We start from the raw sequence: 26,876 nt of genomic DNA, 5'->3' as shown, positions 1-26,876 counted from the left end.
CCATAAAACTGAAAACATTCGTATAAGCTCACATACGGCTCTCTATGGAAATGCTAAATAGTCATAAAAAGAAAATAGGGTGAAAGCACAGAACGGACGGCTAGACCAGAACATGCCTCTTAACACTTATGCTAAGCTAAACTCTGGGAAACTGATAACAAAGTTTTATAAAGTCAGCTTTAAAGCCTCAGCCTTTAGCGGCCACTACATAAACCTTGCAACTTATTGGACCACCTTGGTCTGTTATTTCTCGTGCAAACCATAAATATTAAATGGAAAATTGTAAGAAACGACACGCTCCAAAGTGGCCCGAGCCTGAATTTTCACGCGTCTACAAAATGACCCTTTTCCTGTGCCCGATGACCCGCGGAACAGGGGGTCGACAAAACGAACCCCGAGCATAAATTTGCACGCAACTAATTTCTTCCGTTTCGCATTATTTTCGCAGCCCAGCACAGACCCAGCAAACGTTTGCAATTTTGCGCATTAAAAAGCCTGACGTGCTATCTTTGGCGCTTTTATTGTATTTGTTAATGTCCGTCTGAGGGCTTTGGACGTTCTGGTGGGTAGGCTGCCACGCCCCCTGCCCTCAGTCCGCCCCTCGTCCCGGATCCCCCAGCGACACGTCGTAAATGACTTGACGGTGGCAAAGCTTTCCCACAATTCTTGTTATGGCACTCAAAAAAATATATATAATATTTTGCAAATTTCAAAACAATGAATTTTAGTTTAATAGACAATGAATGAATTGGCTTAAAATTAAATAATGATAAGTTTACGTATAATTTATTTATTTAAAAAATGTTCAATCAGGCAAAATATACATATTAAGCATACGCCTAGTCCAACATTGGAATGCATACGTATTAATAATATTGCGCATTCGACTAGTTGGACAGATATGATTGCGTTTTGCTTGACAGCAAGCATATTGGTATTTATTTAACAATATTAGTTTAGGAATTAATAAAAAAAATCCACGATGGAATATAATTGCATTTAAAGCAGTTGCACATTTTTTAAATAACCTTTATGCCGTGGTAGACAATATTTAAGTAATATATTTTTGGGAATCTTTTTCTTTGAGTGCGCCATTCTAGTGTGCCACAAACCAGCACATCGTCTTTGCACAGTCACCGCCAGTTGTGTCCTTTTGTTGTTTCCGCTGTCGTCGTGCAGTCTGCGCTATCTGTGGGTCCTGGCCCCGCCCCCTGTACCTCCCCCTCCCACCACCGCCCAGTTGCGGTTAGCGGAGCGGTTTGTCATTGTGCCGGCTGGCAGGATTCTTCGCGGCCTCCGCCCGGCGGCCGTATTGTTTGCGCCTTTAAGTGGTTTTTTATCATTTCGCCGCTGACACAATTTATATCCGGTGCTCATATTTCTTATGCTTATCACTGGGGCTGCCACCGCTTTCTCCTTTCTCCTTTCTCCCTTCTCCATTCGCCGTTCACCATTTCTCCTTGGCCTTGTCATGTGTTTGGCCATTCTTCTAATTGTGTTCAAAGTGCAGTAAGCCATGCGGCGAATAAATTACGGATCCTAAGCCTTGCCCAAAGCCAGGGCACGTTCCCTAATTAGCCTAATTAAATATATGCGCGAAAATGTAAACATAACGGACTGCGGAGTGCGGAGAACTCCTTGAGAAATTTCCTTTTAAAAACTGCGTTTCAGACTCTCGCGTTGCCCCGCTTTTCCCGCTTTTCCCGCTTTTCCCGCTTTTCCCGCTTTTAATTTTGCGCATTTGCAAACAATAGAGAAACGCCGAATAGTCAACAAAGGCGGAGGAGCAATAGCGATAAGGCAAGGTGGAATGGAGTTTCCTTTCCCGTCGCCCAAATATGTCCAGAATACGCCGGTCTTAGCCCGGCTTGCCCTCTGTTGACGTTGTGTTTTCTCGTTGTTGGCCTTAGGAAACAATAATGCCAAGTTTGCACAATGAGCAGAGCAGCAAAGCAGCAAAGGAACTGCTAAGAGCAGGGGACGTCGAAAAGAACAGAAAACAGAAAAATAAACGCCAAATGCTCGGGCAGTAAAAATTGTAAAGCAGAAAAACAGGGACAAGCAAACGAGTAGCAAGAAGCGAAATAAAAATGGGCCAAGCCAAGAAAAGAAGACAACATTGTGGCAGTTGCAGAAATGTTGACTGTCGTCGAGGAGCGGCACAAGAGAATGAGGAGGGGGAGGCGGAGAAAGTAGACGGAGAAAGGCAAAAAGATGGAGAATCAAGAGGAGAGAGTCAAGCAAAAGAAGGAAAGCGTAGGAGACAAGTGGACGCAACCACGCGACGTCCGTTTGAAGAACTTGCTCTGCACTCCTCAAAAAGTGTTTTCAAAAATTGTGGAGATATTTATATGATTAATGTTAATATTTTCTTGCCTTAAATTTCCTTTGACAAGGTATTGCTATTAAAAACCTGAATAAAATATATTACTAATGATAAATTACTAATGCTATTTTCCAGCATTTTGTCCCTTCAAATAAGAGTAGCGACTTTGCCATATAAATGAAGGAATAATTTTATCAAACTATTTATACTAGGAATTGACTGTTAGCCTAAGATTTTTAAAACTATCAACTAATTATACATTTTTGAGAAAAGATAAGTCAAAAAATAATATACAATCAAAACAAATTTATATTAGTACAACATATATACAATACGAAAGAAAGACCATTTTACTAATGGTTTCGCGAACGATTTCTAAGTTTCTCATTATTTTCTGTAAGTGGATCTATCTCATTCACATTGGCCCTTTTCCACTCACCCATTCTTTCACTTCTCCTTTGTCGATGGTCTGCTTTTTCCAACAATTAGTTGAGTTTTATTTATTTTGCGTTAATTGGTAGCACTTTATCTTGGGCCGAATGAATGAGCTGCGTTCTTTAAACAAATCCCGAACCGAGACGGACCTTGAACTGGACATTGCATGGGTTTGGTAATTACGCTTTGGTTTTTTCGGTGGCTTGGCATAAACTTTGACCGCCACGCCCCCTCCTATTTAGTATTCGCAACGGACGATCCCCGCCCCGAAATCCAATATCAAAGCAAGCTCCTCATATTGCCATTTAATGCTTTTCCTTTTTGTTCGTCCCTCAGTTTGTAACGCTTACAAAATCCTATTCAAAAAGATTGCAAAAGGGCTAAGAGGGGACGGGCCGGGAAAGCTCCCAAAAAAATGAAATAAAAAAGGACCGAAAACTTTTGCACTCACAATATCCATTGAATAATTTTATGACAATATGTGTCAGAGCGTGGCGGTGTGTGCGTGTGTGTCCGTGTGTGTGCCGGTATTTTCTGACAGTTTAAACAGATGCTGCTGTCGTGGAACACTTTTGCCCGAGATTCCGTTCCCGACTGCTGTATACTCATGACAATTGACAGACAGGGCTTGAATATGCTTTAATCGTCAGCTTTATTTACTAAGCTTTAATCAAGATTTATTTGTAATTAAGGAAGTAGCTAAAAACAGCTTAATATGGCGGTTAAGATAAATATAAGTAGTATATTAGTAAGAAATCATGAAATAACTGTAACTGTTTGAAATAACTGTAAAGCTGCGTAGGCAGTAAAAAAATAAAGTTTGCCTTTCGTAATAAATCTATCGAACTTTTCACCTCTAAATATATTTTTGCATATTTTTAGACCCCTTAAAAGGGTATTTCTATACCATAAAAACTTAATTTAAATGCAAGGAGCAAGCGTCTTAAAGTGTGTTTTATTTGAATTCTCAAACTTTCCTTAATAGATTCTTAAAACCAAAGACTAGATTTTCCTTAAACCAATCTAATGTCAACGCAGTCTTGACTGTGTATATCATATCAACTCACCTACAGGGTACATAAATTGTGGAATTCAACTATGCATCGCTTGACAAAAGGCAATAAACTATAAGGGCATGAGGGTCTGTCAACGGACGACCCACTGTGGGCGGCTTATCCACATCCACGGACAAAATTAGACAGGTGAGAATAGGCTCTTGCACATTGTAAACTCGCATATTGTCTGGCGGCCCGTATCAAATTATGCATAAAGAAACCCTATCGCACGGGCGGGAGTTTCCATGCCGAAGCGCCGAAAAGTATGCTCCGTAACTCGACAAAAGTGGCAACAAATTTAAAATTGGTTTCCACACACAGCCACACACATCGTGCAAACAAAAGAAAAACGCAGCAGCGAGAGAAATATGAAACAATAATAACACCAAAAAAAAGGGGCTGTTTACACGCCCCCATATACATACAAAAGTATGCAAATGGTTTTACTGCCCCTTTGTTTTTGTTTTGTTTTTTCTTTTTTCCCTCTCCCTTTGTGTGTGGATGGGTATTGGTGTTATTATGGAGCCATGCTGTGTAATATCTGTAAATTTCTTTTGTTATTGCCAACAACAGTTTTCCCCTAGTCTCCCCCCTTCCCCTCCCCGTTTCCCCAAGCCCCACGCTTTTCCACTGAACGGTGTTGACATTTGTTGGCATCATTCCACACATTGTTGCCGCTGGTGTTGGTTTTTGTTTGGTTTTCGCTTCATCTTCTTCTTAACTTTTACTATATAATTTGTAGCATATGAATATATGAAGGGCCCGAAGAAAAAAGCAGGGACCTGCAGAAACAAAGAACGCAAACAGCGCCATCCTCGTTGTGCTCGGTGGCCAAGTTCAAATTTATGCAGTGTCGCCCAATAAATTCCGCAATAAATTCAAAATAAAACTTTCATCTTGGGCTAGCCTATTTGGTTTTCGGTATTTCATGAGTGTTGCCGCAGGTTAGGGTTTCGGAAGCCAAAAGCCATTCAGACTCTGAATTAAGAGTTGGAGAAGAGATTTTAATATTTTGATTGGGGTTAAAAATTAGCTTCAAAAAAGGGTCGCTAGTGTTAAATTTTCTGACTCATGTTCGTGAACCGAAAATGGGTACAAAATATGTATCACGTTTTGCAACTATCAATAACTTTAGACTAACTATTTGGTATTGAAGCGATAAAGAGCAAAACTAAAGGAGCAAATATAAATGCGATACACCTTAAATACAAATAATTAATTTCCGTATTTAAAGTCAATGCGTTTTCAAAATGATAAAGATAAAGATGGTCTGGAAAATGTAATCAATGTGTTGCTATTTAAACACAAAAACGCAAATAATTCCTATTACATATACTGTATGGACAATATTTCGTGAATACAAAAATTGAGGTAATTTAAACAAGAGCGTATTTGGTAACAATTTAATTGAATTCAGAGACGGACTTTCCGGTCCATTAAAATGACTATAAATACTTAATTGTGGGAACTTAAAACAAGTACGGATTGTTCAAATATACAATGATGTTAAATTCCCAGAATTTTCCAATTACGGCAAATTCCTTCCGTCCAATTACCGAAATCGAAGTCATTAAAAGTTAATCACGACGATGGAGAGAAGTTTGGTAATCTTCCTCTCGCCTTCGAATGCGCAATCAAAGGAAGGATTGGACCCACCATTTCCGACTGGGACCAAGTGGTGAGCCGACAAAGAAAATCCCGACGTTGGCATTTCTCTGTCGGCGGTGGAAACCAGAGCTTAGTGGCACACAAATCGATTTGCATGCGCCGCTTGCATTTCCGCTCTCACACACGCACACCCACACAATTGCATATACATTTGAAACTTAATTACAGTTTTAAATATCCCATCTAACCTGAAATTCGCGCAGAAAGCGACTACAGAGCCGCCCCACGCTCGTAAAATGGCCCGAAAATGCACTCGACTTAATTGCCTTTGGCCCACGACTTTGGGCTGTCCTCTTCTCCACACTCAGAAAAAAAACTATAGGAACTGCAAGCGATTTTGTCCTTATTAAATTTATATTTCACTTTATCCATACATCCTTACTTTGTTCTAGATATTATTCAAAAAATATTGAGCTGTGATAAACTCTAATTTTAAAGATTGTAAGAGAGCATACAGTTTCTATATTTTACGTTGATTTATACGGATCTGTTAATATTAATTAAATTTGTAGCACTCAATCAATATCCTTTCATTAAATATTTACCTTCGAATAAATTAATAAATTCCTTAATTTCCCCTGAATATTTTCTTTTTCGATATTTTTAATATTACCTAGACTTGACTTTACCTTCCAAAATTTTATAAAATACATATTAGTACATGATTGTTTGACGTGTAGCGGTATCCGTGATTCTGCCATCTTCAGTTTCAGTGAAGACTGCCGTTGGCGTTGGCCTTTATTGCCAGCCATTTTGAATACCATTTTGTGGTTTATTACTTTTGTGGCAGACCGATTCCAAGCAGCCAGCGAAATACACACACGGCCCAACCTTGGTGAAGTGAATGCACTTTCGATTGCCCCTCCATCCGGATTTCCCGCCGTCTGTATTTACGGGGCGGTTGGCGGGGGGCTGCCGGCGATTATGGCAGTTAGCGGGGCACTCAGATTATCCGCTTTTGACAGCCAGACCACCGTTCAGTTCAGTTCAGTTCAGTTCGGGAAGGAGCAGCGCAGAGCAGCTCACAGCAGCAGACCAATCCAATCCGACCCAGTGCTCGCTGCGAATTTAATTATTCATGCCACGAACCTACGGATAGCTGGCACCCAGCAGCCAGGTGTCCAGGTGAGCTTTAAAAATCAATTAACCTTGATTGTGGCCCGGGCTTAAAGTCCATTGTAACTTCGACATTTACAGAAGGTAGTGGGGGTATATTTGGTTTCAGGCTTCCGTGCACCGCTTTTTTTCTAATCAATATATAACAAAGATTTCTTTCTTATAAAGTAGGAAAACTGTGATTAAATCATCTCAGTTCTTAATGATGTTGGTCGTAAACATATCCAGATGAATTTATTTATTTATTATTTCAAGAAATCGAGTATTATAATTAATCATGTCAAAAGTAAATATACAATCAAGATGATTTAAGTTACTGATAATACTATATGGACTCACTGGAAATGTTAAAAGCAATAAAATAGAGGACAACTATATTTATTTTAATAAAAACTCTTGGTAATATTATATTATAAGCATTTTCAAACCATTCAACCTAATTTTAAACTGTATATATTTTTAATGAAATAATTTATGCCTTGCGCTAACACTTCCACCCGAGCTACTCATCAAGTGCAAGCCCAAGTGCAGTTAATTTAATTTACTGTTTATATATTTTTTATTGCTTCATTTCAGTTGATCCCAGCGTGAATCGCAGTCGCCAGGGAAACGGGAGTGCAGCACTCTTGTTTGCTTTTCGTATCGCTTCGGCCGTGGCCATTTCCTCCTGCCTTTTGTTTATTATGTAGGCTTTGCGGGGGGCGTGGGACTGCCAATGCCATTGATGGCCTGCAATATTGAACGTGACAGTTGGCCTGTCGACCCACAGAGCTTGGCTCTCGCTCCTCGTTACAGGTGGCTGTCATGGCAAATGTTAATTTTAATAATGGAAGGGCAGGCCGCCCGCCACCCGCCACCCGCCCCCTTTCCCCATATCGCTCACGATTCATAACAAATAAATGTATAAAAATCTTATGAAAATCGCATTTCAAGGGTCAAAGTCAGCAGAAACAAATCCCGGCCAGCCATCCGAGCCATAAAAATGAACCCTAAAACCCGAAATAGCCTAACCCGAAAAAACTGCCTGCTTGTTGGCCAGTCGAACAACAAAGCAAAAGTTAACATTATAATTTTTAATATTTTTGCTTTTAGCCTCCTGGGCAGGACATCGTTTTGTTAGTGGGGCCTTAGCTTTTGCCTTTGTATCTGGGTGTAAAGCTGTCAAATGCAGGGACGCCGCTAGACAGGACTTTGCACAGGGTATTCGTGGGCGTAGGTGTGTGCGAGCCTGTTTAGGTGAGGCTGCCAGCTGTGACGTGCCTTTGGAAATGTTGCAAAGCCCGGCCCGCAAAAAGGATGTACAACACTGAGGGAAAATGTCAGGCTTAACTTGTTAGTAAAACTCTGAATCTAAGAACAGCATGCTTTAAATCCTTAAAAAACTGTTTAGAGACTCGATGTTTATTGTAACTAAATGATTTATTTTCCTTGAAGCTGTTCCAAATTTTATTAGCTTGAAGTTTTTAAAAAATGACGGAAATTATGTATTTTAAATAAAATATTTTTAATATAAATATTGCTTATTTATATTTGCTTAGTAAATATATTCAAGTGTTAACACAGGAATTTTAATGTAGAATGGCCGATAAAAATATACCTAAAAAAATTTATTTTTATGAAAATAAAATTTATTTACTTCAGTATGGTATAGGCAAAATTAAAACCTTTCCCCTTTTGTTTTCTTTAGTGGCCCGATGGAAATTTCTCTTAGTGCAGTATTAGAACAGTGGAAAACCTTGGGGGATCCCGTTCTGTGTCCTATTTACCCCAGTTCTCTCTTTCCGCCCCTCACATGCTGCTTTCAATTTCGTCGCCTTTTCGGTTTTAGCTTTTGGTTTTGATTCTTTTCTAAGCCCCATTCTGCTGCCCCTCTGTGTGTCCTTCGATTTCACGCAGAGCTGGCAATTTTACGCCGCAGCCCAGGTCCTTTTTCCTCTGGTTTCTGGCTGTCTCCTGCGCAGCTGTTGCTGTTGTTCTTGTTTTCGCTCCTGTTATTTATTTCCTTAAATTTCATTCCTGTTTCTTGTTTTCCGTTCGTTTTTTGTGTGCACTGACTTGTCCTGGAAGGGAAATCGAATTCGAATCACTTTCGGATATTTTTGGTTATAAAGTCGGAAATTTTTGCGACATTATTGTTTTCCACATTTTTCTAGTTTTCCGTTTTTTTGTTGTTGTTGCTTGTTTTCGTTGGTCCAAACACTCACCTCCTTTTCTCATCTTTTCCTCTTTGTCTGGTCTGAAATTTATTGCTTCCAATTGAGTGCACGAAATGGCTGGAACAACAACATCAACAAGGATCAGAGTCCTGGGCGGCAGGACCCGTGAACAGTTCGCGCTCGCCCTTGAGATACACGTGCGTTGGTATACGTATACGTATATGTGTTCGTATTCGTATTCGTATCCATATCCATGTCGTTGTCTATGTCCTTATTCCCGAAAACCCCCGTCCTCCCGCTGGCAACATATTGAAAAGGAAGCACATGTAAGCAAAATTGACAAGGCTAAAGGATATCGATGTCTGCTTATAATGTGCAACATATTAAACCTAAGCACACGTTCGCCAGCGAGCTCTATAAATAACAGCAGCGGGGATTCGAGGACATCACCAGGGGTTGCGGGTGTGGGTGCGGATGGAGCTCCTCCCCCCCCTCACCCTCAATCAAAGTTGCCGCCAAAACAGTTTTCACTTTGGATGCCATTATTTTGCTGCCCCCGCTTTTCACCTCGGATGTCCTTTGACTCGGGCCCTGCGGCTAATATATGAGCCCATGTCGCCCTGTTTGGCCTGCCTGGCATGCCGTTGCTTTGTTTTGCTTTGACCCACTCCCGGAGCCATGTCCTGGCCACGAACTCCAGGACTAGGCTCATGCTACAGGTACACTTCGAGAAAATTATTTCCGGGCTTAAATAGTCACTATTTAGCTATCCCGAATACATTTATCTACAGATGACATAAGTCTATATGTCTTTATAGTTTTAATTTCAAATTTAGGAGTCTATTATGTTAAATTATATTAGCCCTATTTAAGTACAAACTGCAATAGCGAGTTGAATGATATTCATACTCATATAGCCAGTTATTTTAGCTATATCAAAATTAGTTGATTACTTTTTGTAAAGAGATTGACAATTTAGTTGCTTTATCTTCAACCTTTCGCTCACTGTATTCTCCACTCGAACCGACTCCAGTTGAGTTGATATTGATGATGTTATTAAAATAATAAATTATTTGAAAATTATGAACTGCTGCCATTTCTCATGAAGCTGTCGGGTCGAATGAGTGGAGGGAGTTGCCACTGGAGGGGCTTATAAATCAAAAGGTGGCCGGTACCGGGACCTCAGTTGGCCAGCCCCTAAAAGGGCGGAACTTCTGTCAACCGCACAGACACACGTTCACACACTCGAAATCTCAAAGAGACTATAAAATTAGCAAGTGCCTGCTAACCTGGATTCAAATTCGACTGCCTCGCAAGGGGGCACCTGCTTACCTGTAAAGTGGCTTGCCGGCGCTCTCACGGAACCACAGAACCATGTACACCCGATCGTCCTTCGCCTCCGGCTCGATGTCGCACGGCAAGGATGCGGTTCGTCCCAGGACGGCCTCCACGGCCACTGTGGAAACTGAAAGAGGGAGGGGAAAGGCAATTATGAGTGCACTGCGGTGAAACAATCATATATGTTTGGTCTAGAAAGAAATAATGGAGTGTGCTTAGACAAAATGAATTTCGTGCCTATTAACGTGAATGAAACTTCGCCAGAATGAGTTCTATCTTGGTAAACTGCAGTCTCTATTTCGTTCTTAAAATTGGAATACCCCTTAATTTTAAGAGATGAATAGAGATAATGTAATTTATAATAAAATTGTACTATACTTATTTTATGATTTGGGTAAAGAAAATGTAAATAGTCGATGGTAATTATTCGCTGTATTACGAAGCAACATTTTTCATAAAGCTTGAAGACACTATTTTAATTTATCTTTTAAGCAATTGATTAAGAATATCTTAATCATTTTGTTTATTTGATAAGGAGATTAGTTTACAGGGAGTAACAATTATAATCAATACCTCAGATTTAATTCATGTATAAAATAATAATTTTGTATCTATTAAAGATCTTTTAAAGTGAGGAAATTTTTATTATAAATTGGCAATACTTAAAGATCTTACTTAACTTTCGAAAGGTCGTCAAATAAACTTTGTCCAGCTAGTAACCCTCGAATCCTTTTTCCTTAGTGTATCATTACCGTTTCCAGCCAATGCAATTGAATGAAACGACAGGTGGGGTGGCACTTTTGAAATGTCATGACAAAACTATTGCCAAAGTCATTAACACAATATGAAAATGTCCTTTTTGCTCTGCGCCCGGGCTGAGCTTCTGGGGTGTTGCCACAATTACTTACGGACTCAACTCGACTTCTTCGTCGATTTCCTAGCAAATGTCAACAAAACGCTGCCTTTTAAGTGTCACGTTGAGACTGCCGTCCCACGAACGCGGAGCACGCAAGGCGGCAACCGCACGACAACCTCAAGCCACCCACCCGGCCCTCGGACCACCCAGATCCTTTCGCCACCCAGATCCTTTCACCACCCAACTCCTGCCACCACCCAGCTCCTTTCAACCGCAATAGCCGCTGACGTTCATCGTTGTACTCGCATAATCACAACCAAGTACGTGAGTGGGAATATTAATGCCAAATTGAAGCCAACGACAACGACAACGACGACGACGATGACGTCGACAATGGTGATGACGATGGCCGGTCTGCGATTTCACGGCGGCCTCATCTTTTGCATTTAAACTGCCAATTGATGTCGCTGAAAATAGATAAATGCTGAGGGCATCGTCGTCGCTTCCGGATGGCTAAAACTCATTCCCAATCCAATCTACTCCACCGATTCCCCCATCTCCCTTCCAATCGGGGAAAATGACAATGGATTAAAGTTGGCCGGCCGATTTCCCCGCTGTCACAGGCAAGTTAAAGCCCCTAATTGTCCTTTGGCGTGAGAAGGATCAAAGCGGGCGAAGGGGCTGGACGTGGCTGTTTAGTTTGCTGTGTCGTCACAAGTCGTAAATTAATAAGAGAAACATGAACTGTAAATGCATGCCCATCAATCAGCTGGATGAATAAAACATTAACAGCCATCAAAGAGTTGTAAATGAAGGGAGTAAATTGATAAAGAAAGGATGAAGTAGTGACTATTCTATAGAGTAAACTAGCCAATAGAAACCATATATTGTGTGAAGGTTTCCTATCGATATCAAAGTTAACGCAGTGACGCAGAATGACCGTTTATAGTAAGTAAACCCAAGTCATTGCGTAGAAAAACAGCTGATAAATAATAAAATATATTACTTCCCACAAAGGTAGTAATGAATGTCCTTTTACCTCAAATGACACTTCAAAACCCAATTTCGCTTGCAAACGTGAAAAAACCCTTGAAATAAGGAAGTCCAAATCCAAACGGTTCCTAAACTATGGTAAAAAACCCATGTGTTATTAATTTCTTAAATATGTGTGCACCTAATATGCCCTTAGAATTTAAATATCAATCGAATTCCCCACGCAAATCAAAAAAGAAGACATATTTGCCAACGATTGACGTTCGACAAACTCATACGAATCGATTTTGTTGCGGAAAATTGAAAATTCAATTGCTCACCTGTCCGGCTGTCAAAACCCAGAAACTCGAACACATCCATCATGAACCTATTTTACAGCCTGATGCTCATTAATACCCAAAAGGGAGCCTCACAATCGTGTTACGCGTAATTTCATTTCAGCAGCCACCAAACGAGTGAAAGGAATAAAAACACGGGGGCTGAAAGGTGGAAATTGCGGCAGGGGCATTGCTCAGCTTGCAGACGATGCCAAAAATTGTTGACATTTATTTAATATGCGCACGTTTTATAGAAAAGCAATTCCCAGCCGGATAATTTATGGCACACTACAGAAATTTGCACATGAAAACGCCGACCCAGAGCCACCCACCGAAAAAGACTCGCCCACGCTGGAAAACTGACAATCGGACGAACAGACAGATATACATCGTGTTCTATATATGTATATGTGTGTCGGGGTACGGCTACATCTGTATTGGTGAGTGGGCTGTCGCCGAACATGGTAGCAATTTTCGTGCGTTTGTAATTCCCATGTAAGATGTCAAATGCTCGACGAGCAGCCAGAGTTAGGCCCTCTATATCAGTTGGCAGAAGCTCCTGCACTGAGGAAAACACTTTTCCATTAGGCTAGCAGATCCTACTCAAGTTTAATTTAAGTTACTTAATTTTATTTTTTATTGTAGACTTTCTATTTTAAATATAAGCATCAAAATGTGTTTTTTAATTAGTTGAAGAAAACCCATCATAAAAGGGAAAATTAAACTAAAGAAGCACAAACCCTTACTTGTAAAATCAGCATCTCACCCAAATGGGTGTAAATTGAGAAAATATATTATGGACCTAAGCTGTATAAAATTATGTTGAAATGTAAATAAAGAAAACATGTATATTATAAAAAATAATTCCGAAGGTTGACTTTGAAAACTTTAGGAAAGAAGAAATACTGACACCATAACTAATTATCTTAAAATCAACGGGTAAGTTTAGTTTTCTTAAGTTTCTTAAGAACTGTAGTGAACGATTCCTGATTTCAAATTGAATTCTCTTGCTGTTAATATGCCAAAAAAACCGCTATTCATCGTAGAGCCCTTCGACTTAAACGTAATTTTTTTCAGTGTGCAGTCCTGTCCCTGTCGCTGTCTCGAAGTCCCAAAGGCGGGCGGGCTGTTGCAGCAAATTGACATAATTTGTGATATGCGCCTCCGTCGCCGCCTCCGCCATCTCGACGGCGAGTCCTTCCACCGCCTCTTATCCTTCTCCTCCTCCTCCTCAGTCTCCCTTTCCATCTCCATCATCATCCTGCCGCTCGTCAGCGTCAGCGTCGCGCAAGCGTAAGTGTGTAATGAGTGATTTGCCCGTGGGGCCCACTTGGGAATCGAGGATGGGATGGCCGGGGGAGCTGGAGCAGCAGTAGCTCCTCCCATCCAGAGACCACGGAATCAGCAGCCGAAACCAACTGCCTGGATTTTGGACAAAGTGGCGCGTGCTGCGGCTTAGGTGGCAAGCTGCCTCTGAGGTCACCGGATTGGGCTGCCACAAGCGGCAACAGTTCAGCTCGGATAGACAAATGTCACTCCACTCACTCGCGCGTGTGTGCCGTCGGGTAAATATGTGTGCGGGGTCGTGCATGCCGGAAAATAGGTCAATTTGGGATTATTAGTGCAAATCGAAGGCGAGACTACTTTTAGAAAATTGATTTCAGAGACTGTGAACACTATAATCCGTTCGTGGCTTTCAAGATAAGGTTGCACTTTGCACTATCTTGCTTTGTTTATCAACTGAAATTAATTTGCTTAAGCAAGTGGCTCTTGACAATAATTGACTTATTGCATAGTGATTATTCAAGTGGCATTTAAATATAAAATATATTTGGTAATTTAATATTTTTAAAACAAAACAAGAGAGAACGCTATAGTCGGGTGCCCCGACTACCAGATACCCGTTACTCAGGTAATGGGAGTGCGAGGGAGATGGAGATAGAAACTTTGATCACGCATAACTGTTTAACGAATGGTCCGATTTGAAAAATTTCTTCTACATTTCGATAGGTATTGATAAACACAATAAAACTGCATTTTTACTTTTCCGAAATATTTAAATTTTTAAAATCGTATATAAGCGATTGTGGGCGTTAAAGGGGGCGTGGCACCTTTTTGAAACAAACTTGCGCTGCGTAGGAACTCCTAGAATCTGCATGCAAAATGCCAATCTTCAAGCTTTTATAGTTTCCGAGATCTCAGCGTTCATACGGACGGACAGACAGACAGACGGACAGACAGACGGACATGGCTATATCGACTCGGCTAGTGACCCTGATCAAGAATATATATACTTTATAGGGTCGGAAACGCTTCCTTCTAGCTGTTACATACTTTTGCACGAATACAATATACCCTTTTACTCTACGAGTAACGGGTATAAATATTGGCTTCAGTATAAATTCTAGAATATCACGTTATAGTTAAATGAAAAATATAGAGAATATCACTGTTAAAATCAATGTATTCTGCCAAGAACTTTGATCCACAGTAAAGTGTCAACTTAATTTAATGCTTATAAGGAATTCTGTGTAAATTTTTTGGAATGCTAGGAATCTCAATTTGCATTTTATATTCTCCCCGTTAATTTGAATATTAAGTAACCGAACCAAATTTAAAATTAGTTTTTCAGTGTTTAGTTCTGCCATTTGAATCAATACCCCTCTATTTTAGACCTTTGTCTGATGTCAATAAAAGCTGATATTCAAGCATGTAACCTTTACCTACATTAACGACATATCACACACTTGCTCAAGGGAAGCACCAAAGCAAACATTTTAACAAGGGAATGAGAATTTCCTGCCGATTTCCGTTGGTTCCTATATGCTACGGTAACGTTTTTCCTGCGTTACACAGTGTCATTTCACTTTTTATGCTGGCTAAAGTAGAAAACAAACACAAATTTCATTTGGCTGCACTCCCCGCTCCCCTCATTCGTCCTTTTTATATTTTTTCTGCAATGAAAATTGCCAACAGCTAGGCAACACATACTTAGCACGCACCAAGGAAAACACACAGATGCAAAGAGTGGATGTGGATAGATGGCACATACAGACTACGGCACGTCGTTCGGCGCACTTGGGTTATGCACATAGTATTTATATTTATATAGAAAAGTCGCCGGCCCCATCCCGCTCGCCCTATATAAACGAAAGAAGCTGTGAAACTTATGCAAATTGCATTTCAGTGTCTGCGCAAAAGCTCGACACAAAACACAGCGCGGCAAGAGGAGCACGGCGGCAGCGCCTAAAAGTATGCAATGCTAACGCGCCTTGCTCCAAAAAGTTGTAGAAAATGCGCATAATGAAATCCATGGCTACGGCAGCATCTACTCTACACTTGAATAAAACCATCTTGAGATCGGAGATTGTAATTAAAAGATTTTGGCAAATAAAAATTCTTCTTTGAAGCTCAAAGTGAGACCTCAGGTATGCCTAGATACCCAACTAATATTACACTGAAATAAATATTAAGAAAATAGAACAATACATTTTTTTACTGTAGTACTTTAAGGAAAACGATTTTTTACTTTTAAGGAAATAATTTAAGAAAAGTTTATGGATTTCCCTTAAATTATGAAGATTTTAGTGCCATTTACGTTTTCGGCTTAATTGCTTTTCTAATTCCTCTTAAATTTTGAAGATCCGGTTTTAAAATATTATATTATGAATTATTAATTGTTTGGTTCCCTAAAATATATTTTTGTTTTCAACATAAAATGTTTTGTATATAAAATCCGTTACAGATCTAAGGAAGTGCATTCCTGAGCCTCCCACCGGAGGGTGTATTGTATTTTAATTTTTTTTTGAATTCTCAACTTTCAGTGTAGGACCACGGCAGCTTCTTAGCTTGACTTGACTTGGGCTGCTTGCCTTTTTCCACGTTCCACTTTCGCGGCAACGCTTTTGCTGCGCTTTGGCTTACACATCTTCCTCCTCTTATTTTCGTTGGCGGTGTGTATGTGTGTGTGCGAGTGTGTGCTCGGTGTTGTTGTTTAAGAGAGCGCCAAAGTTTTTCTTCTCGTTTCACGCTACAACCGCAGGGAAGCCAACGACGAGTCTTGAGCATGGTAATTTCTGCAGGTCCTGGATGGCCGCTTGTGTGTGTGTGTGACTGTGAGCACTTAACTGTAGACACTTGTAAAAATAGTGTGCGACTGTAAAGGCAGCCACTGATGTCGACCCTGGCCGAAAGCTAGAGCCAAGCTAAAGCAGGTCACGTGTGGCATAAACGTGCCATTGCGTCAGTCGTTGCTGTTGCATTGTTATTGTTGTCTTGGGTGTAGAAAAATTCCTTAAATAAATAGGTATGCATACATGCAAGAGAGTGTGTTAGCGTCTTTCACGGCTTGCACGGAAAAAAATTTGATTAAACAATACAAATTGTTATTAAACATATTGCAAAATTCATATTTTATCTTGTAAAATCGTACTATTAAGGTAAAAATGATTTAAGCGAACAAGCTTTTTTGTATTTAAATCAACAGAGCTTTTGTCTTTAATTTTTATCTTGAAGGTATGAAATAAATTCTTTTGGTGCGTCTGTGTAATTGAGATGAAAGTTAATGGCCAGCGTAGCGTACTTTTGAGCGCCCGAATCGCGAGCTAACAAAATGCCAGACAATGCCAACGCACTTGGGTGTGTGAGTGTCGCATGTGGGGATGTGTGTGTGTGTGGTGTGTGTGTGGGAAAGTGAATGCCACTAAAAACAACAGCCCGGTGGCATTGTTGTTGCCGCTGCCGTAGTGCCTAAGTGGCACAAGGTAAAGTCGCATTGCTGCAGCCTCAGCTTTCATCCTCAGCCTCAGGATCTCACGTTCTCAGGTGGGCCACGCCCTCGTTTTGTTTGCGGCGTGTGTGCAGCTGTATCTGTGTGTTTGCACTATTTGCACTAATTTAGTTGAAAAACAAACAAAGTCCTTTGTTCAATTTTCGCCTTTCAGATTTGAAAGCTGTGAGAATGGGAGAGGTGGGGAGTTTGGTTACCACACTAAGAAAAACAAATTTCTTCAAAGCCTGAAGGAGTTCTGAATTTGCTTAAAATATTTGTGTAATCATTTGTTTTGGAAACACCTTTTATTTAAACTAAAAATCAAACATTAATAGTTATTAGAATAAATGTATCCCTTATATATTTAATGAAAATCTTGTTACTGACTTTATTTCGTTGCAATTAATTTTTTTTTTTTTTGTGTACCACCTGAGTGACTTAGCCAAAGGCTGCATTTTTGATGCAGCTTAGTGGAGCAAGAAGAACAAGGCACACAACAGCCTCGGGAAAGTGTTAGCCCATTTTGCGCATACACCTTGCACTCGCATTTTCCCTCTCCGTAATTAGCAAAGTAATTTTTCTGTGCTTAAATTTTGCATAGCCCTGCAATTAGGGGCGCTCCATTCACTCGGCAATTAGCATGTCAATTGATGGCCCGAGTCAACAAACACAAATTCAATTTAGACATCTAAACTACTATATAAAAGTCTTCGAATAAAAAATGGGTCAGTGGTAAATTCCTACCAGAGCGGATTGACATAAAAATCTAGAAAAATCCGCATAATTCTGAAATAATTAAGAGACGTGTGTGAGGTACAAATTAAAACAATAAACGACCCCAAAGTGCCCCAAAATTCGATTCGTTTTTTTAAAATTCTTTCTTTTGCCATTTTTCTGTTATAAATGTTGTTAAAATGGTTTAAAAAAATTATGATCATAATCTTATGGCATAGCCGCAACTAACTGCATTTAAATTTTTGGAAATTCAGCCTCCTTAACCAAGTCCCCAATATTTTCCAATTCTCTTATGCGTGACGTCACGGCCTCCACATATGTTTGTATGTATGTTCTGCTGGCGCACTTTGCATTAAGTCGTAAATGAGTGTATGTAGCATTTTAAGTGTGACCGCGCAGGGGAAAAAATGAAAATACCAGTCACAAAAAATTTAAAATGCGCGGTTAAAAAATCGATTATATCGCAAATCTTTTCATTTGTTTTCAAATGTTGAGTTATCTACAAACTTTGGATTTGTAAAAAACAAAAATAAACAATGATTCGCTCTGCTATGTACACACACACGCACGAAATATGTATATCCAAAAAATCAAGATAATACTGATATCCTTTTGCTAAAAGAATATTTAATTTACATTTCCACAACAGATTTAAGACATTTTGTAACCGATTTTTGTCATTTAAAATTCAAATCGCATTGATAATATTAAAAGAACATTAAATATTCAAACCAATTGATTCTCACGCTCTTTATTACACGTGCCTCATATTGTTTAAACAAATGCAAATGTTTAAACAATTTGATTCACGGCGTCCCCCACCTGTCTTTATCTAAATCTAAACTACTATATAAAAGTCTTCGAATAAAAAATGGGTCAGTGGTAAATTCCTACCAGAGCGGATTGACATAAAAATCTAGAAAAATCCGCATAATTCTGAAATAATTAGGAGACGTGTGTGAGGTAGAAATTAAAACAATAAACGACCCCAAAGTGCCCCAAAATTCGATTCGTTTTTTTTTAAATTTTTTCTTTTGCCATTTTTCTGTTATAAATGTTGTTAAAATGGTTTAAAAAAATTATGATCATAATCTTATGGCATAGCCGCAACTAACTGCATTTAAATTTTTTGGAAATTCAGCCTCCTTAACCAAGTCCCCAATATTTTCCAATTCTCTTATGCGTGACGTCACGGCCTCCACATATGTTTGTATGTATGTTCTGCTGGCGCACTTTGCATTAAGTCGTAAATGAGTGTATGTAGCATTTTAAGTGTGACCGCGCAGGGGAAAAAATGAAAATACCAGTCACAAAAAATTTAAAATGCGCGGTTAAAAAATCGATTATATCGCAAATCTTTTCATTTGTTTTCAAATGTTGAGTTATCTACAAACTTTGGATTTGTAAAAAACAAAAATAAACAATGATTCGCTCTGCTATGTACACACACACGCACGAAATATGTATATCCAAAAAATCAAGATAATACTGATATCCTTTTGCTAAAAGAATATTTAATTTACATTTCCACAACAGATTTAAGACATTTTGTAACCGATTTTTGTCATTTAAAATTCAAATCGCATTGATAATATTAAAAGAACATTAAATATTCAAACCAATTGATTCTCACGCTCTTTATTACACGTGCCTCATATTGTTTAAACAAATGCAAATGTTTAAACAATTTAATTCACGGCGTCCCCCACCTGTCTTTATTATTAATATAATCTTTTTCTTTTGCATACTTCTTTACGTCCCATTAAATGACCGTTTGCTGTAATTAATTCAAGTGAAACATAACCTGTTGGTCAAAATAACAAACTTTTGTTTGTTGGATTGTGAAAATAAGCGTCAACATTTTGAAAAAATAATTTTCAAAACTGTTGCTTTAAGCATTCTATCTGTAATCGGCAGATTATTTTTAAACTTAAAATTTCCTAATATTTTAAAATCTAAATAGCTTTAATTTGGTTAGCTTTTTGGTTGCCAAGGCGAAGTTTGTATAACACACTCTGTAATCTCAAAATAATTTGAGTAACGTCTATTAAACCTATTACAAAAGCTAAACAACAAAAAGTTATATTAAACCGGTTAGACCTTGAGTTTAGAAAATAACTCTATAGCTGCTTCTATAGCTTTAATGGTCAAAATTACAAACTTTTGTTTGTTAGATTGTAATTTAAGCGTTATACATTTTGAAAAATATAATTTTCAAAACTGTTGCCTTAAACAATCTATCTGTAATCGGCAGACTTCTTAAAAACTTGAAATTTATTAACATTTCAAAATTAAGTTACATTTAGTTTTGCATGAAAATTATTTAAATAACATATGATACGCATGTAACTTTTTAGTCTTAACTAACTGAATTAATATCTTTATATCTGCAAATCTTTGTTGTGCAGTGTGAAATTATTTTGCAATATATTTTGCAATATATAAACATCAATATTACTATTGCAAAAACTTATATATTTAAAAAGTTAGATAAATAACTATTTAAATTACAAGTATATTTTAATAGCATTTTGAAATATTGATTTTTTCTAGATTTACTGCTTACAATGGAAGTAGAGTATTTAAATATAGATGGTGCTCCGGTACCTCACTCTGTTATACCTATAACAGGTGATGGAGCTTGCTTATTCCGGGCTGTGTCCTACGTTTTGTTTGACAATGAAAGTTATGCTCAAGTCATTCGAAAATCAATAGTTCGATTAATAGTTTCCCAATTTAGTTCATTTGTTGATGACACATGTAATTTTAACGGAGATAATTATGCCAATCCTGTGGATTATGAAAATGACATGATTAAACCGCACACGTTTGGTTCGTATGCTGAACTAAAAGCTGCTGCTAAATTGTACCCTATTTATATTGAAGTTTACTTTAATCAAACGCTCATTGCAGTTGCTGGTACAGAGGGCAGTACCATAAAAAGATTTCGTTTCAGTGGAAGCTTATCTGGTGGACATTATGATGTCTACAAGCCTATTGAAACCTTTAATGATAGAAGCTCTCCCACTCAAAATATATTAGAAGTTCCTTCTATGAAAAAAAGAACATTTAAAGAAGAGGTGAACTTACTGATTTTTCTCGAAAAAAACAGAAAAAGATTGAAAATAAGAACTATCATGTTAGGCATCGTGAGGAAATTCAAACTGCAAAAAAAACACAACAAAAGAATACAAAGAGTGCACATTCGTGGAAAGTAAAACATAATTCCGCTTTTTTATACGATTTAAATCTGGCATACAATTCTGATAAATCAGTTGATATTGGAATAATGAATAAGAGATGCTCATTTTGTGGCGCCTTAAAATGGAAGGAAGAGTCAAAAGGTATGTGTTGCAAAGAGGGAAAAGTCCAGCTTCCATCTCTTAAAACATTACCAGATCCTCTTTTAAGTCTTTTAAATGGTGATCACCCAGACCATACACATTTTATGGGGCTTACCAGAAAATATAATAATTGTTTTCAAATGACTTCATTTGGTGCGACAAAAGTTATTAATGAAGGTTATATGCCCACATTTAAAGTACAGGGGCAAGTTTACCACTTAGTTGGTAGCGTTTTGCCAGCTTCTAAAGAAGAAGCTCAGTTTCTCCAAATTTATTTTATTGGTGAGGACAATGTAGAAGCCGATTTCAGGTGTAAAAACAGTCCTGGAGTTAAAAATGCGTTAGTTAAATCACTACAGTTGATGCTGCATGAAAGTAATCCATATGTTAAGGATTTTAAAACTGCTCTTAAAAGAGTTCCGAAGAATTGTAGCCAATTTAAAATGGTTATTCACGCCAATAAAAAGCCTGTTAGGGCTCATAGAGGTCGTTATAACGCACCCCAAGCAAATGAGGTCGCTTTGGTATTAGTTGACCAACAATTTGAAAAAAGGGACATTATTATTGAGGGTTATAATAATCAGTTAAAAAGAATCAGTGAACTTCACCGATCTTATGACGCCCTACAATATCCATTAATGTTTTGTCATGGAGAAGATGGTTACACTATAGATATACCCAAAATTGACCCCGTTTCAAAAAAAAACGTTAAGAAAACAGTCTCAGCGTTAGATTTTTACAGTTTCCGAATAATGCTTAGAGAAAATGTATGGAATCACCTGCACTATTTTAGAGCTCTCTTTAGTCAATTTTTGGTTGATATGTATGCTAAAATAGAAACAGAAAGGCTTAATTTTATTCGGCTAAATCAAAAAAGCTGAGAGCAGAAAGCTACATACATCTTCAAGATGCTATAGGTAGGAATGATGTAGATTTAGCACAGTTTGGACAGATGGTAATTTTACCTTCATCCTTTACTGGCTCGCCACGGTACATGCACGAAAAAACTCAAGATGCCATGACATATGTTCGTTATTATGGTCGTCCTGATCTTTTTATTACATTTACCTGTAATCCTAAATGGAAAGAAATTAAAAGTGCACTATTTTTAGGGCAGAAGCCTCACGATCGGCATGATATCATTGCTCGAGTCTTTCATTTAAAGGTCAAAGCTATAATGTCTTTAATTAATAACATGGGGAAACCACAAAAAAAAAACGCGCCAAAACCTCTACCTCTATTGTGGTGTGGAAATGTGGAATGGTTTTAGTTTAAATAAAGTAGCAAATAAAAAAGTTAATCAAAAGTATAGTTTTAAGCGATATAGTTAGGAAATTGCTAATCTTAATTTCCGCAGGCGAAGCTGCGGGCTACCTTGCTAGTGATAAATAAAATGCCAGGGCCAAGAGCAATCGTGACAGTCATGATAGCAGTCACAAAACTGGGGCAGTAGCAAATACTTTTACTTCTTTGTTGCCCCCGTAAAACAAGGAAAGAAATAACAAACTGACAGGCAGGCACGCCGCTGCCTGTCTACATTATTGTTGACCTTCGGCCTTGTCGCAGATGAGTGGGCGTTGGGTTATTGATTTCCCATCGCTAGTGGGGCACAAAAATCGATGCGGCTGAACATGGCTGAGGTGGGTGCTTAAAGTCAAAGGAACCCGGGCTTAAAGAATGCTTCTCCGGTTGCGCTATTTGAAAGGCCAGGTGCTAACCCGAGGCTTGTGAATCAACTGGCTGGAGTTCAGATGCCGAGCCACAAACACTGACCTCCAGTTCGCAGCCTTGTGTAGTTTGATGCCTCGGATGCCAGGGATTACATCAATTACAGAGCGGGCTTTTCCTCAACCGACCTGGCCGAAAAAGTAAGAATAACGAGTTGGGCAACAGTTAAGAGTTGCCGCCGCCTTACGACGCCCCAGTTTTCCCACTGCCACGCCCCCAGGAACGCCCCTACGCCCTCGACTTGGCAGAAGTCGTCGTCGTTCCACTCGTTCGCACTGTGTACATTTGACCCGAAGTGCATTGGTCATCACGTGTGGCCATGTGTCTGCATTTGAGTGCACTTTGGTCAGCAATTATTTTACGTTGAGGTCGCATTAGAGGTGTGCGCCCTCGCTGCCAACAAAGTTGCCCTGGAAAGGACGAGTGCCTTAGCGAGGGTTGATCGATAAAACAGACAGGACAATGGGAGCCTACTGTATAGTATATATTTTCATATATACAACCACAAGCCACGACAAGATCGTTTGAGCATAGATATGGTGAAATCCTTGAAATATTATTCTGTTATATATTAGTAATAAAATTATTAAAACTTAGGAAAACTTCTTTTAACAACAGATAAGCCACTTCATTTGAAATTTATATAAAAGCTGCGACGAGATCAATTTAGTTGGGTTATTATAATCAAAACATGTCAGCTGCATTATTATTTTATCTTAAATAGCTACAGAGCTAGCAACTGATTTTTAAATTTTTTATGAAATAATTCACTTTTAAACATATGTACTAGCAAATACTTTCCATTTATTTCTCACGTCTTTACATATTATATATTTAATAGTATTAAAACACATATAAATTGGAATTATCTATTAACACCACTAAGATGGTCATCAACCTAACATTAACATACTACTTAAATATTTCCCATTTATTCCTGCCGCTTTAATATATTTAATATTGTATATCAGCAGTATTAATTTAATTTTAATTGTCTATTCACATCACGGAGGTGGTTATTAACCCCAAAGAACTCTCCTGATTCTTCAATCAACCCTCTGCAAGCCCACTGGCTGGAAAAAAGCGACTCTTCGGACACCAGAACTAGTCAAGGCATAAAGTACAAGAGAGCTTGCCCAGATCTGCCATCCCACCTAATGGTGGTCTCGTACACAAGGGATCGAAGAGCAAGGACTCCGACTGGGTCGGGAATGGGAAGACAGAGAGGAAAGTTGGCAGCCCGCAAGAGGAGTTGGCCACTGGCAATGGCAATGGCACTGGTCCTGCTCCTGGTCCTGGTACTTCGGAACTATGGCACTCCGACACTGGCTGGCAGCATATTGAAGTGCTGTTCGACGCCAGCATTTTGCAGCTGCATTGTCATGTCAACCGATAAATTCACACATACGTGCCCGCATACCAGCAAACAATTGGCACCTTTGGCTATCCTTTTTTTCGCTTGGGCCACGTCGCAATTGGAGCAGCTGCTCGGAGCTCGAAGCTCGAAGACCCGAAAATCCAGAGTCGTGGCAAAGTGTGTGCACTGAACTGTTAGTTATGTTTGCTGGCAGGCAGTCGGCTCACGGGTCGCATACGTAACGTTTCCGCTGCTTGACTACCGAGCGGAATGTCTATCAACCCAATGCGCTCTCCCTTTTTTTCTGGCCGAAAGCGCTTTGTGTGCGTGGAATCGCGCCAGCGAAGATAATAGCGCCAATTGACAGTCCTGCCCAAACTGTGTGCGCCACATAATTTAGTGGCTTCATAAAAACTGCCGCAAAAAACAAATTTTGCACACAAAAAGGACAAGAGGGGAATTCCACAAGAGAAGCGTTTTTCAGCCAGCTTAATTATATTGTTTACAGAAAAAATATTAAATGGCACTCTCCAATGTCAGCATTTGATGCTCTATTATAACGATGAGCTTAACATCAGATTATCAAGTGGTATTTGAATATTATTTTACTATTTCTTCAAATTGTGTATTCTCTTTAAGTTACTAAAGTATTTTGGTAAAAGTAAAAAGCAATCTAAAATGTGTGTGGATTCTTCAACACAAAACTTTCGGCTCTCGATGTACTGTTGGATAATATGGGAAAGGTACTTTTATGGATTATTGTATTAGTTACTTATAAAAAGCTATTATTTACCACTTAAAATAATAACTCTAACAGTTTATTACAATTTAAATATTTATAATATTTGAATATTATATAGAATTGCACTTTTCGTTTTGGCTTAGATAATTTTTTTGTTGCAACTGAGTTAGATTTTATTCTAAATCTAAATTAAGTATTTGCTAAATAATGTTTCTTAAACCAATTTAGGACTGGCCTTTTCTAATTATGCAAGTTAATTGATTTGACTTGACTTGACTTGATTTTTCAGTTGCTGCAATGAAATAAAAGTTGTTGGCGAGGAGAGATAAGTCATAAATTATTCAAATACACTTTTATTTAACCCAACCAAATAGACTCAATCGACCAGGTCAATAAATTTATTAATTCAATTTATTGTGACCGCATTCAAAGAGTATAAGCCGCATATTTGTTTTGGCGTCAAAAAGTTTTCAAATTGTCAGACAAAAAAGGTTCCACTGTGCCCAGCACTTGGACATAAAAACAATGTTTGCACCAGGCAAAAAATCTCACTGATTCCCTGCACTAATTGAAGCCATCCGAATGGGCATTATATTGGCATTATCCCATTCATGGTGGGATTTCAACTGTTGTTAATCAGTTTTAATTACTCCGCCCCCCTTTTTTGTAATGTGTGTGTGCAATTGTGGGCGTGTCATAGATTACAATGAGTGCAATTTGCAGAGCCGCATGCAGTGTGGCCATATAAAAAGCCACAGCATTCTTATGCCAGAGCTTCAAAAAGTTTTTGCCAGAATGCCTATGGCAAACATTTTGGCAAAGATTTTCGCAGAGCTCTGCGATTTGCCGACAGTTAGACAAGGCAAAAGTTTTCCGCCTCCTTGGGGTCCTTGTGTGTGAGAGGGGCGTGGTCGTGGGCTGGGCTGAGTATGTGTATGTGTGTGTGGTGCAGTGGAATTTGCAATTATTGCCGCTTAGCACAAAAATTCCTGGCATGCCTGCGTGCCCACATTGAAAGAAGCAACTTGGCAAAATTATTGTCAAGAGTGTTCGCCCACCGCCATGAATGACAAAAATGAATTTTAATAAAGTTGAACAAATATTTGCATATTTGCCGGGGCGCTAAAAACTTTCATTGACTAACTTTTGCCAGACAATAAACCAATTGGATTTCTCCGCTGGCATTTCGATTTACATGTGATGCGGGTCACGCTAATTAGCTTTCGGCTTCGCAAACCAAAAATACTAAAGTCAATATTGTGGCTAAAACCCGGCCAAATATTTGTCCTGGGCCCAGGTTCCCGGATCAGCCCCAATCCCTCCATGAACCAGCTTTTGAAAAATCAATTTTCCCGCCGGTGGACACGTAGCCGGGCGTAATAACTTTAAACTGTTTCAAAACTCGGCGCGAAAAATTTCATTACCTTCTTGTTTCGGGGGAGTTGAATGGTTTTGGAATGGCCAACCTTTTTGCTTGTTATTTTCCGTGGCTCTCAAAGTAAATATTTGACAAGACACAGCAGAAACAACAAAAGCGTCGCCATCGCTGTCCTTGCCGAAGCACTTAAAACCTAATTAAATTTGCATTACAATTTTTTCGCTTTTTATTTCTTTCTCCAGCTTGTTTTTGTTGCCCCTAATTTTGTTTTGAAAAACATCCACGAGCCATAACTCGGGGACCGCGGAGACAAAGGCTGCGCAACTGGGCTGGCTGGTTGACAAACAGGATATACTGGTCCAAGCTAGCTGGTCAGCGAAACAGCAGGAAAAGCCCCAAAGCCGGGCCAGATTTTTGAATTAAAATATTTTAAGCTTTGATCCCGCAGCCATTGGACAACTAAGTATATGTGCTCAAAGTGTACAATAATAAATATAAATATTATAAACACTATTATCTGTTTAGCTTTGGGATAGTCAAATTAAGGGCATTGAAATATTA

The 26,876-nt window shown here is 38.9% G+C and overlaps 1 protein-coding gene across 1 annotated transcript in view; it reads right to left on the bottom strand.

Annotated features, from left to right (window-relative positions):
• LOC108040542 overlaps positions 1-26,876 on the bottom strand; it is a 112,399-nt gene that overhangs the window by 33,995 nt on the left and 51,528 nt on the right. Inside the window, exon 3 of the mRNA XM_044457025.1 lies at positions 10,089-10,221. Within this exon, the coding sequence (XP_044312960.1) occupies positions 10,089-10,221 (133 nt within the window). The remainder of the gene's footprint in view (positions 1-10,088; positions 10,222-26,876) is intronic.

This window comes from Drosophila rhopaloa, unplaced genomic scaffold, assembly GCF_018152115.1.
Source record: "Drosophila rhopaloa isolate 14029-0021.01 unplaced genomic scaffold, ASM1815211v1 contig_155, whole genome shotgun sequence".
Taxonomy (NCBI): domain Eukaryota; kingdom Metazoa; phylum Arthropoda; class Insecta; order Diptera; family Drosophilidae; genus Drosophila; species Drosophila rhopaloa.
Note: the sequence above shows the minus strand (reverse complement) of the source record. Positions and strands in the feature narration are given on the sequence as shown.